We start from the raw sequence: 12,456 nt of genomic DNA on the forward strand, positions 1-12,456 counted from the left end.
TGACATTATTAGACTAAGTCATATACCTTGAGCTGTCCTCATGTTACAGTCATCACTGCAAATGGCAGAAGACACACTCACCTGCATAATTTCTTGAACAGCCCTGCAGGCTTCCCCTTTATTAGCAGCCACAATCACTCCTTTCCCTGCTGCAAGGCCACTCGCCTTCACAACCAGAGCTGGGAAATCTGCACTGTGATCGAGAGAGACCAGTGTAAGACACTCAAACTCATTTCATAAAACATAAAAACTTGATGCCCCTGTACAAGTCGTTGGTGAGGTCCCACCTGGAGTATTTGTGTTCAGTTTTGGAGGCCGTACCTTGCAAAGGATGTTAAAAAAATGGAAGCAGTGCAAAGAAAAGCTACGAGAATGGTATGGGATTTGCGTTCCAAGACGTATGAGGAGAGACTTGCTGACCTGAACATGTATACCCTGGAGGAAAGGAGGAACAGGGGTGATATGATACAGACGTTCAAATACTTGAAAGGTATTAATCCGCAAACAAATCTTTTCCAGAGATGGGAAGGCGGTAGAACGAGAGGAAATGAAATGAGATTGAAGGGGGGCAGACTCAAGAAAGATGTCAGGAAGTATTTTTTCACGGAGAGAGTAGTGGATGCTTGGAATGCCCTCCCGCGGGAGGTGGTGGAGATGAAAACGGTAACGGAATTCAAACATGCATGGGATATGCATAAAGGAATCCTGTGCAGTAGGAATGGATCCTCAGAAGCTTAGCCAAAATTGGGTGGCAGAGCAGGTGGGGGGAAGAGGGTTTGGTGGTTGGGAGGCGAGGATAATGGAGGGCAGACTTATACGGTCTGTGCCAGAGCCAGTGATGGGAGGCGGGAAATACTGCTGGGCAGACTTGTACCGTCTGTGCCCTGAAAAAGGCAGGTACAAATCAAGGTAAGGTATACATATACAGTGGGGGAAATAAGTATTTGATCCCTTGCTGATTTTGTAAGTTTGCCCACTGACAAAGACATGAGCAGCCCATAATTGAAGGGTAGGTTATTGGTAACAGTGAGAGACAGCACATCACAAATTAAATCCGGAAAATCACATTGTGGAAAGTATATGAATTTATTTGCATTCTGCAACCAGTAAGAGATCTGGCCCCTACAGACCAGGTAGATGCTCCAAATCAACTCGTTACCTGCATGACAGACAGCTGTCGGCAATGGTCACCTGTATGAAAGACACCTGTCCACAGACTCAGTGAATCAGTCAGACTCTAACCTCTACAAAATGGCCAAGAGCAAGGAGCTGTCTAAGGATGTCAGGGACAAGATCATACACCTGCACAAGGCTGGAATGGGCTACAAAACCATCAGTAAGACGCTGGGCGAGAAGGAGACAACTGTTGGTGCCATAGTAAGAAAATGGAAGAAGTACAAAATGACTGTCAAGCGACAAAGATCTGGGGCTCCACGCAAAATCTCACCTCGTGGGGTATCCTTGATCATGAGGAAGGTTAGAAATCAGCCTACAACTACAAGGGGGGAACTTGTCAATGATCTCAAGGCAGCTGGGACCACTGTCACCACGAAAACCATTGGTAACACATTACGACATAACGGATTGCAATCCTGCAGTGCCCGCAAGGTCCCCCTGCTCCGGAAGGCACATGTGACGGCCCGTCTGAAGTTTGCCAGTGAACACCTGGATGATGCCGAGAGTGATTGGGAGAAGGTGCTGTGGTCAGATGAGACAAAAATTGAGCTCTTTGGCATGAACTGAACTCGCCGTGTTTGGAGGAAGAGAAATGCTGCCTATGACCCAAAGAACACCGTCCCCACTGTCAAGCATGGAGGTGGAAATGTTATGTTTTGGGGGTGTTTCTCTGCTAAGGGCACAGGACTACTTCACCGCATCAATGGGAGAATGGATGGGGCCATGTACCGTACAATTCTGAGTGACAACCTCCTTCCCTCCGCCAGGGCCTTAAAAATGGGTCGTGGCTGGGTCTTCCAGCACGACAATGACCCAAAACATACAGCCAAGGCAACAAAGGAGTGGCTCAGGAAGAAGCACATTAGGGTCATGGAGTGGCCTAGCCAGTCACCAGACCTTAATCCCATTGAAAACTTATGGAGGGAGCTGAAGCTGCGAGTTGCCAAGCGACAGCCCAGAACTCTTAATGATTTAGAGATGATCTGCAAAGAGGAGTGGACCAAAATTCCTCCTGACATGTGTGCAAACCTCATCATCAACTACAGAAGACGTCTGACCGCTGTGCTTGCCAACAAGGGTTTTGCCACCAAGTATTAGGTCTTGTTTGCCAGAGGGATTAAATACTTATTTCCCTCTGCAGAATGCAAATAAATTCATATACTTTCCACAATGTGATTTTCCGGATTTAATTTGTGATGTGCTATCTCTCACTGTTACCAATAACCTACCCTTCAATTATGGGCTGCTCATGTCTTTGTCAGTGGGCAAACTTACAAAATCAGCAAGGGATCAAATACTTATTTCCCCCACTGTATGAGTTTATCTTGTTGGGCAGACTGGATGGACCATGCAGGTCTTTTTCTGCCGTCATCTACTATGTTACTATGTAAAAACTTGATCCAAAACAGGTGGGCTCTAACTATGGGCCTCAAATGGCTATTTTGGAACTAAAGCTAATTTGGATTTGCAAAATGTGGATATGGAGGAATCCAAAAATACACTATTTTAAATCTATAGGCAACGCAGGTACCAATGTACCTTTATAAAATGAGAACTCAGAACCACTCTAGTAGTGCAAAAATAGATTTACACTTAAATGTGAGCATGTACTCTGTATACTCACGTATTTTACAAAACATAAATGCACATCCTACACACAACTATAAGTACACACCATCCTGCAATTATATAAAATCCTTATAAATGTGAGTATGTGTAGACTAGTGAAACACTATTTTCATACATTCTACACTATTTTTTTTTTTTTTTATAAACAGCAGAATGTGAAAACTGTACCAGGGTGTAAAGATTTTTGCAGGGAACTGCGCTTGATGAAGTAAATGAGAACTGGAACACGTATACAAGTTAACACCACGCGTGTCCAAAAAAACAGCATTTTACAGACTGAATTATGCATTCCTGTCAATACCAGGCCAGAATGGGAATGATGACTGCAGTGTGTACTTCAGAAACAACTAGCATGGAAATGACATTTCTACAAACCATTCCTCTTATAAAGGAGGGCTAATGTTTACCTTGTAATAAAGTTGCATGCTTCCTGAGGATCAGTGAAGGCCTTCCATCGAGCCGTTGGGATCCCATGACGATCCATAAAGTCTTTGGCAAAACTTTTACTGGCCTCCAGCTGTGCTGCTTGGCTTGTAGGACCAAAACATTTCACACCTGCAGAGGTCAAGTCATCGACCAACCCTAGCAACAAACAGAAAATGTTACACTCGTATACCAACCACAAACATTACTAGCCACATATGGATTTGATATTCTACCTCTCTAACATGGGCTAACTGAAGTTTTGAAGTCATTTACTTTTGAAAAAACACCAAAAAAGACATTGTTTATGTTCGGGTACAGTCCTACTAACAAGCCCTGATGATGGAAAAGTGTGGTAAGATGCAGTATCAATTTCAAAATCACAGTATGCAGAATTGAAGATTTTTTTTTCCTTAGTTGGCTCTTAACTAAACCCTGGTCTTTACTCAAGAGCAGCGCCTTATAATACCACCTGAAGGACCTGGCATAGTCAAACACTCTGTTCCAGATGGTCAACCTAGTACATTCCAGGTAGGTATCCAGTTTAATAGTGGGAAGCCCTGGAGTGCACTGAAGAGGTTGAGAATGAAGAGCAGACCAAATGTTATGAATTTTAGGATATGCCAATCTTATGTGCCAAAAAGTACCTGGACCCCCGCCTTGACGCCAGCGAGCCGTTGATCCCATCTTAAATATTTGTGACAGTCTATGAGGTGTAAAGTATTGTCAGCATCTACTTATCCGACATAGCTGCCTGGATGTCCAACCGCCACCTGAAACTGAACATGTCCAAAACCAAGCTCATCATCTTTCCACCAAAACCCACTTCTCCTCTTCCTCCACTTTCTATCTCAGTTGATAACACCCTCATCCTCCCCGTCTCATCTGCCCGCAACCTTGGAGTCATCTTTGACTCCTCCCTCTCCTTCTCTGCGCATATCCAGCAGACAGCCAAGACCTGTCGCTTCCTCTTTAACATCAGCAAAATTCGCCCTTTCCTCTCTGAACACACCACCCGAACTCTCGTCCACGCTCTCATTACCTCTCGCCTTGACTACTGCAACTTACTCACCGGCCTCCCACTTAGCCACCTATCCCCTCTTCAATCTGTTCAGAACTCTGCTGCACGTCTTATATTCCGCCAGAACAGATATACTCATATCACCCCTCTCCTCAGGTCACTTCACTGGCTTCCAATCAGATACTGCATTCAGTTCAAGCTTCTCCTTCTTACTTACAAATGCACTCAGTCTGCTGCCCCTCACTACCTCTCTACCCTCAATCTCCCCTTACGTTCCAGCCCGAACCCTCCGTTCACAGGACAAATCCCTCCTCTCATTACCCTTCTCCACCACCGCCAACTCCAGGCTCCGCTCATTCTGCCTCGCCTCACCCTATGCTTGGAACAACCTCCCCGAGTCCTTCCGCCAACATCCTCAAGTCTTTGCTTAAGCCCACCTCTTCAATGCTGCATTCGGCACCTAACTCTTACCTTTCAGGAATTCCAGACTGCCCAATTTGACTGCCCCTATCGGTCTGACTGCCCACGCGTCTTTTAGATTGTAAGCTCTTTGAGCAGGGATTGTCCTTCTATGTTAAATTGTACAGCGCTGCATAACCCTAGTAGCGCTTTAGAAACGTTAAGTAGTAGTAGTTTACCCAGTTTCTGGAGGTTCAGAAGTTGCAGTATTGGTGGAGGTTTCTCTTCAGGGTGGCCATCACTGTCAAGGGCAGTGGTTCCAAAAATTGTCCTAAGGACTCCCCAGTCCATCAGGTTTTCAAGATGTTCATGACAGAGATTTGCATGCAGTGGAGGCAGTACATGAAAATCTCTCTCACGAATATCCATCCTGAAAACTGACTGCTAGGGAGCCCCCATCTAGGATACAACTATAGCAGTGCGGACTGTGCAGGAAAACCACAAGGAGCTATAAAGACTTGAAGCTTCACTCACCTTGCTGGTCCTGTTCGTGTCAGACTGAATTTCCATCACCCCCCTTGGCCTTCTGCTGCCCATCTTTGTCTCCCTTACCTTTCCCTTCTTATCCTGTTCTCCCGCTCTAATTATTTGAATGTAACTGTAACTGTATTTATTTTCTTAGTTCATTGTAAGCCGCTTTGGGGCTGCAAAACTGCGGCAAAAGGCGGGGTATAAATGACCTGAAATAAATAAAATAAATAAATGTCCTGGAGTTGCGAGTGGATGCAGCTGAGAGCATGGTAAAGGCTGGTGCACACAGGCTGGAGAGGGTCGATCAAGGAGGAAGCGTACACAGTGAAAAGCGAATATATCATCTTCATCCTAGGAACAGATACCAGAAACAATGGAGCAGTAGATGAAACTAGAACTGTTGGGTGGGAAATGGAGGTTTATGGAGTGGGCTGAAGTGGTCTTTTAGAAACTGGGACATTGACAACCGGGTGAAGAAAGTGGTCTTGGAGGGGAGCAAAAATGGATGTACGAATGTTGAAGAAGTACTGGCCGAATGGTTGTGGGAGCAAGGTGTGTATGTGTGGGGGCACCTTGGTGGGTGACTTATTACTCGTCGCTAGGTTTAGAAAGGCCTAATTTAAGAAAGTTGTTCAGTTTATTACACTATAATTTAATAGTACCAAATGAAAGAGGTAACATTCAGCCTTCTGCTGAGGCATTGGATACTTATTTTACCACTGAAATGTTACCTTTCACTCTTTCGATTATGATTTGGTGTTTGGACATCATTATACTGATTTAGTTGCAGATGCTGATAATATTCCAGCTGATAGAACTTGGGCTGTTTTTCATTCCGTTTCGGCATCTACCCTACTTCCTTTGATAAACAGATTATCTCGCTCTAACTGTCCTTTAGTTTGCCTTCTTTTTTCTGAAAGATCCTTCTTTAGATTTACTGAATTGGCTTGTTTCTTTTGTCAACACTACTCCTGCCTTGGGTTGGTTTCCTTGGGATATGGGGAATATTGTACTGACTCCAATTTCTAAACAGGCAGATGACGATTTGTCCTAGGTTTCAAACTTCAGACCTATTACAAACATCCCATTTCTAACCAAGCTGGTCAAATCTGTAGTTGGTTCTCAGTTATCAGATTACATCAATGACTTGCTTCATGGGTCTCAAAACAGGTCCCATCCTTTCCACAGCATAGAAATTCTGTCTCTGACTTCTGAAATCAAGCAAGTTTTGTGTCGGGCGGTGAAATGGTGCTTTTGTACTTTGACATCTCAACATCTGGTAGGGGAATGATGGATTCTGTTTTTCTTTGGTTCAAATCTTTTCTGTCAAATACAGTATCTTGTTCTAAAGGATGATCGATATTCAACTCCCTGGACCTCTCCATGTGTGGTGCCTCAGGGCTCCCCCGTTTCCCCATTTTTATATAATCTTTATATGAGTACACTAGATCAAACTGAATTGGAACCAAGAGAGTTATTATTGCCATATGCTGACATTTTCATTTTAATCCCGGCTAGGCAGAACGCAGAGTCAATTTAGTCAACTATTCATAAAAGTCAGGGGCGTATCTGCGTGGGGCCACAGGGGCCTGGGCCCCCGCAGATTTTGCCCCGGACCCCCCTACCGCCGTTAACACTCCCTCCCTCCCCCGCCTACCGCCGTCACCTACCCCGAGGTCCGCTTCCTCCGGCTTTTTAAAATATTGCTTCAGCTGGCGGGGGACCCCAACCCCCTGCCAGCTGAAGCAATATTTTAAAAAGCCGGAGGAAGCGGACCTCGGGGTAGGTGACGGCGGTAGGCGGGGGAGGGAGGGAGTGTTAACGGCGGTGGTGGGGGGGGGGGTTGATGGCGGTAGGGGGCGGTAGGGGGCGGCTGACGGCGGTAGGGGGGGCTATAATGTGCCCCCTCACTCTAGCCCCTGCCCCCCCTACCGCCGAACCTCAGATACGCCCCTGATAAAAGTATTAGTAAAATTGTAGACTGGTCCACTTTTATACAATTCAAATTGAATGCAGACAAAACTAAAATGTTATGGTTTGGTTTACATCAATCTGATATTTCCCAGTCTATTGTTACCAGGAATTAAAATTAAAACAACTTCAGCTGCTGGGCTCAATTTGAGAGACCATTTCAGAGTTCTCGTACAACTGTCTATTTTAGCCCTATTGGATTATGGTAATTCTTTGTACTTATGGGTGACAGCAAAGTACATTTCTAAACTTCAATTGGTTCAAAACTCCTCATCCAGATTGATGTTTGTAAGTCAAGGCTGGATCATGTTTCTCCTCTGTTAAGAGAGTTGCACTGGCTGCCAGTTCAGGTTAGGATTTCTTTTAAAATGTGTTTTGGTATTTAAAATATTAAAAGGTGCTTGTTCTGAGAATTTATCTCAGGCAATCGAGGTTCTAAATGTTAATTACAGGTCTGACGGGTGGAACTATCTAGAGTTGGCTTTTCCTTCTGCAAAGGATGTTAGTTCCAAGACTGTTTTTTCACATTCTTTATGTTTTCTAGCTGTTACCCTCTGGAACAGTCTTCCTGTTGAGATCCATCAACTGAAAATGTAATTATTTTTTCATAAGGCTTTAAAGACATTTGTTTGTATGATGTGTTTTCCTATTGTTTATTAAGTTTCTTTTTATGAATATGCTTTGTTATGCCTGATGATTGTATCAGTCTTATTTTTGATTTATTTCTTGCCTTGAATCTCACATGAGAGGGAGAGTTGGCAAATCCCCTATAACATAACATCTTTCATTAATTGGGGCATAACGCTCTGCAATATTTCTTAATGTTTCTCACAGCTGAAACTTCTAGGTGGAAGTGTTTATAATTTTTTTTTTTTTTTTTTAAATAGCCTCTTTCTCCCTTTTGGGGGTGAATTGTCTGCACATTTAAAAATGCTCAGAAAGCTGCTTAAGAGTAGCCTATGGATGCTGAATATACTGTAGACAGACCACAGGCTTAGTAAGGGTTTAAAAAGTCAGAGTGTTTGTTCAATCATAGCATTGTCTTTATCTAACTTAAGGTCGTAGGAGTCAGTAACAACTTTTTAAAAATAGTAGTACCGAATCACTTGGTGCCACATTTCTGTGTTATTTGCAACTAGTAAAAAAGCCCCGTTTCTGATGCAAATGAAATGGGGGCTAGCAATGTTTTCTTCTGTGTGCATGTGGGAGTGTGTGTGTCCCTGCCCTCTGGCCTCTCTCCCCTCCCCACTCTGAGTCCTTCACTGTTACAGAGCCAGTGATTTGATTTCGTGCTCTGCTGTTTTCCTTCACTGACTGTGTTAGAGAGGGCGGGGCAGACATTCATAGGGAAACCGGATATCTCGCCCCCTTCACACTTCCGGCTGGAGGCTTCATAGAACGTTGGTGTTGCCTTTTATATAGAGAGATTTGTAAAAAAAAACTGCAAATAGTAATTGGGAACTAAAATTTGCAGGCTCGTAATATTTAATTTTGTAGAGCAGGGGTCAAACATTAAAAAAAAACCCAAAAGGAATTCATACTGAACAGTTCTATGACTATGTACCACCAAATCTTAAAAGCAGAGTCTTATCTTAACTTGGAACAAATTCCAGGAAAGAATCTAAACCCATTAGATTTAGGACTTTGATTTTTTTTTTTTTTTTTACCTGCAGCAAGGGGAGCCTCCGGGCCAACCACCACAAGAGCAATGTCATTCTCCTTGCAGAACTGGGTGACCGCAGCGTGATCACTGACTGGGATCTCTGCAACAGAAAATAAAACAAGATGGGAAACCTTAATCATGGAACATGCATGTGTTACCAGGAATCAACAGCACTATGTAATAATGGAGCTAATGTCAGTTAGGGAAGGAATCTAGCACCTGAGATTTGATTTTGTGCTCTGCTAAGGTTTTTTTTTGTTGTTGTTATTATCTACCACTGCCAAAACAAGAGTCTGAGCTGTGCAATGCAGAAACTATTGTGCTTCTTTTGCAATTTCAAGTCCCAAGAAATTGCAAGACCAAATTAGGAGGCTTCTGAGAGGTACAGTTCAAACTTGAGCCGAGCTGCACTGTGCAATTATGAAGAAGAAATCCTGTTTTGGCTGTGGCAACTGCAGCACTGGACAGCAAAGTAACAGGACAGGTATATCCAGTGGTGTGCTGGAGCAGGCTCTCACGAGCCGGTTGTTAAGTTTTTAAGAATTTTGGGAGTCGGTTGTTAAAGTAGGGCCCTCCATGGCTACTTTAACAACTGCCTCCCAAAATGTGGGCTTGGGCCCCCTGCTGAATTCTCTTTTACTTTACTGGTGGGGATGCTGAGCCCTGCCAGCCAAGTAAATAGACTGCTGCTGCTCCCCGCTCTTTGTTTCCAGCTCTGAGCAGCAGGCTGGGACTTCTCGAGCATGTGAAAGAAGTTCCAGCATGCTGCTCAGAGCAAGATGTTGGGAGTGGTGGCAGTCCATTTATTGGCTGCCAGCAAAGGTATGCCTAGTGTGCCCACACGAAGGAAGGGAGGAGAAAGAGGCAAGTTTTGCTCTCCACCCCCCCCCCCCCCCCCCCCCGTCAGCCACCCCTGGCCCTTCCAACTGCAGAGCTGGCTACGTCCGGCGAAAGAGCCTGTTAAAAATTTACCAGCACACCCCTGGGTATATCAGTCTCACGAAGGGGTGGGGGATGGGGAGGTTGAGACTGCAGGGTTGAGAGAGGGAGATTGCCGAGGAGGACAAGAGGGTATAAGATACTGGGAACTGAACAGGGGGATAGAGAAGGCTACAAGAGAAAAAAGTAGAACGAGGGAGGATGGGAACTGTAAAAGAGGTGGCTGAGAAAAGACAGGATAAGAGGGCAATGGGGTTGGGGGGAGGAGACTGTGGATAAGTGAACCAGGGAGGCCCAACTATTTGGATGGTGCTGGCATGCTGCTGAACAAGCATCACAGGGTGGCAACCTTAGCTGCCTAATTTAGTAAAATATATTTTCCATGCAAACAGACCTGGAAAACAATCTTAGTCCGTGATACCCTGAAGGACATGTGGCAGAACTCAGAATGTCCCACAACCTGAATTTTGGTTGGACAATGGTAGTGGGTGGGGGAGGAATGAAAATCTCAGTTGCTATCCTTTCCTTAAAGATTAGTACCTATCCAAGCCTTGGTGCCTACCCTCCAAGCATTTTATGAAACTGAAGCATTCCTTTGTTAAATTAAATAGAGAAATAAGTATGCTACTTTAATAGTAGGATTCATCCTGAAAATAAATTACAACTGTGCCTGCCTCCCAGCTATAATACACTAAAAACTAACCTGATCGCAACACTAATTGATAAAAGAGGTGAGGGAAATGATCTAGTGATCAGATGAATAAAAGATGGGGAAGCACATAGCAAAGAACAGTCTGGATACAGGATATGTAATGCAAGAGCCTTCTTGTGGCATTTTTACTTGTTTTTTTTCTCTCCCCCTCCTACGATCAAAGCTATTGATGAAAATCGAGTCACCTCAACCTGTTATCTCAATTGAACAGTTTGCCAGATGGGTCTCCTTGCCTTGAAAGTAAAAGCTTCTTGTCATATCTCATCAGAGCTGAGGTGAATATACAAAACCAGCCTAGCCTGAAATAACAGTTTCTAAAATAGGGATTTTGTTTCTATTTCGATTTTTGCCCATTTTTATGAAAACAAACAAACAAAAAAAACAGCATGTTAATTTTTCATTGACAAACCTGCCTTTTAATACTAGGGGAAACAGGTATCTCAGATTTGTCACAACTGTACACATTTGTGATTAATAAAATAGGTCTTGTGCCACTAAACTGTGTAGCTACAACCTTTAAACATCTGCCACACGAGTAACCAGTGGCCCAGATTTCTGTACCACACAATTTTCTTTACCTGAATTAGATATTTTTCCCTGGTTTGCTGTGCCTGCATTTCCTGGAGCAACGAAGACATGTTTCACTTGTGGAGATGCTGCCAGCTTCCAGGCCAGTGTGTGCTCTCTGCCTCCATTGCCAATCACAAGCACTTGATCTGACATTGCTGCGTGGAACACCACAAAGCTCAAAATCATTTGTTTATAAGGATGCCAAAATTATATTTATATGACAAAATACAGGGAACACACATAGTAACATAGTAGATGACGGCAGAAAAAGACCTGCATGGTCTGTCCAGTCTGCCCAAGACAAACTCATATGTGTATATCTTACCTTGAATTTGTACCTGTCCTTTTCAGGGCACAAGCCATATAAGTCTGCCCAGCAGTATTTCCCGCCTCCCAACCACCAGTCCCGCCTCCCATCACCGGCTCTGGTACAGACCGTACAAGTCTGCCCTCCCCTATCCTCGCCTCCCAACCACCACCCCCTCTTCCCCTCACCTGCTCCGTCACCCAATTTCAGCTAAGCTTCTGAGGATCCATTCCTTCTGCACAGGATTCCTCTATGCATATCCCACGCATGTTTGAACTCCGTTACCGTTTTCATCTCCACCACCTCCCGTGGGAGGGCATTCCAAGCGTCCACCACCCTCTCTGTGAAGAAATACTTCCTGACATCTTTCCTGAGTCTGCCCCCCTTCAATCTCATTTCATGTCCTCTCGTTCTACCGCCTTCCCATCTCCGCAAAAGATTCATTTGCGGATTAATACCTTTCAAATATTTAAACGTCTGTATCATATCACCCCTGTTCCTCCTTTCCTCCAGGGTGTACATGTTCAGGTCAGCAAGCCTCTCTTCATACGTCTTGGAACGTAAATCCCATACCATCCTCGTAGCTTTTCTTTGCACCGCTTCCATTTATTTAACATCCTTCGCAAGTAATGGCCTCCAAAACTGAACACAATACTCCAGGTGGGGCCTCACCAACGTCTTATTCAGGGGCATTAAAACCTCCTTTCTTCTGCTGGTCACTCCTCTCTCTATACAGCCTAGTAATCTACTAGCTACGGCCACCGCCTTGTTGCACTGTTTCGTCGCCTTCAGGTCCTCAGATACTATCCCCCAAGATCCCTCTCCCTGTCCGTGCCTATCAGACTCTCCCCGCCTAACACATACGTCTCCCTTGGATTTCTACTCCCTAAGTGCATCACTTTGAACAGTTTTTGGCCAACTTCAAGCACAAAAAACACTAAATATCACAACAGATAAGCACCGTATGACCCAACCTATCCACCAAACTTTGGCTCAAACTTGTTGGATAGAATAAGCCACTTTCATTCTTGAAGTGGTTGGTCTTTAAACATGTAGGATCTTAAATGTGGTCCTTGGGCACCCTGGAGGGTGCTGCCGAAGTGAGCACTTTTGGA

The 12,456-nt window shown here is 44.4% G+C and overlaps 1 protein-coding gene across 4 annotated transcripts in view; it reads right to left on the reverse strand.

Moving 5' to 3' along the window:
* Positions 1–12,456, reverse strand: part of LOC115469475 (trifunctional purine biosynthetic protein adenosine-3-like) — an 85,293-nt gene that overhangs the window by 57,828 nt on the left and 15,009 nt on the right. For all 4 annotated transcript variants that reach the window (XM_030202163.1, XM_030202161.1, XM_030202164.1 and 1 more), the window contains exons 2-5: positions 11,043–11,189; positions 8,818–8,913; positions 3,213–3,387; positions 82–193 (exon numbers count right to left, since the gene is read on the reverse strand). In XM_030202163.1, the coding sequence (XP_030058023.1) occupies positions 82–193; positions 3,213–3,387; positions 8,818–8,913; positions 11,043–11,187 (528 nt within the window). In that variant the 5' untranslated portion in view covers positions 11,188–11,189. The remainder of the gene's footprint in view (positions 1–81; positions 194–3,212; positions 3,388–8,817; positions 8,914–11,042; positions 11,190–12,456) is intronic.

The sequence above is a fragment of the Microcaecilia unicolor genome, chromosome 4 (genome assembly GCF_901765095.1).
Source record: "Microcaecilia unicolor chromosome 4, aMicUni1.1, whole genome shotgun sequence".
NCBI classification, from domain to species: domain Eukaryota; kingdom Metazoa; phylum Chordata; class Amphibia; order Gymnophiona; family Siphonopidae; genus Microcaecilia; species Microcaecilia unicolor.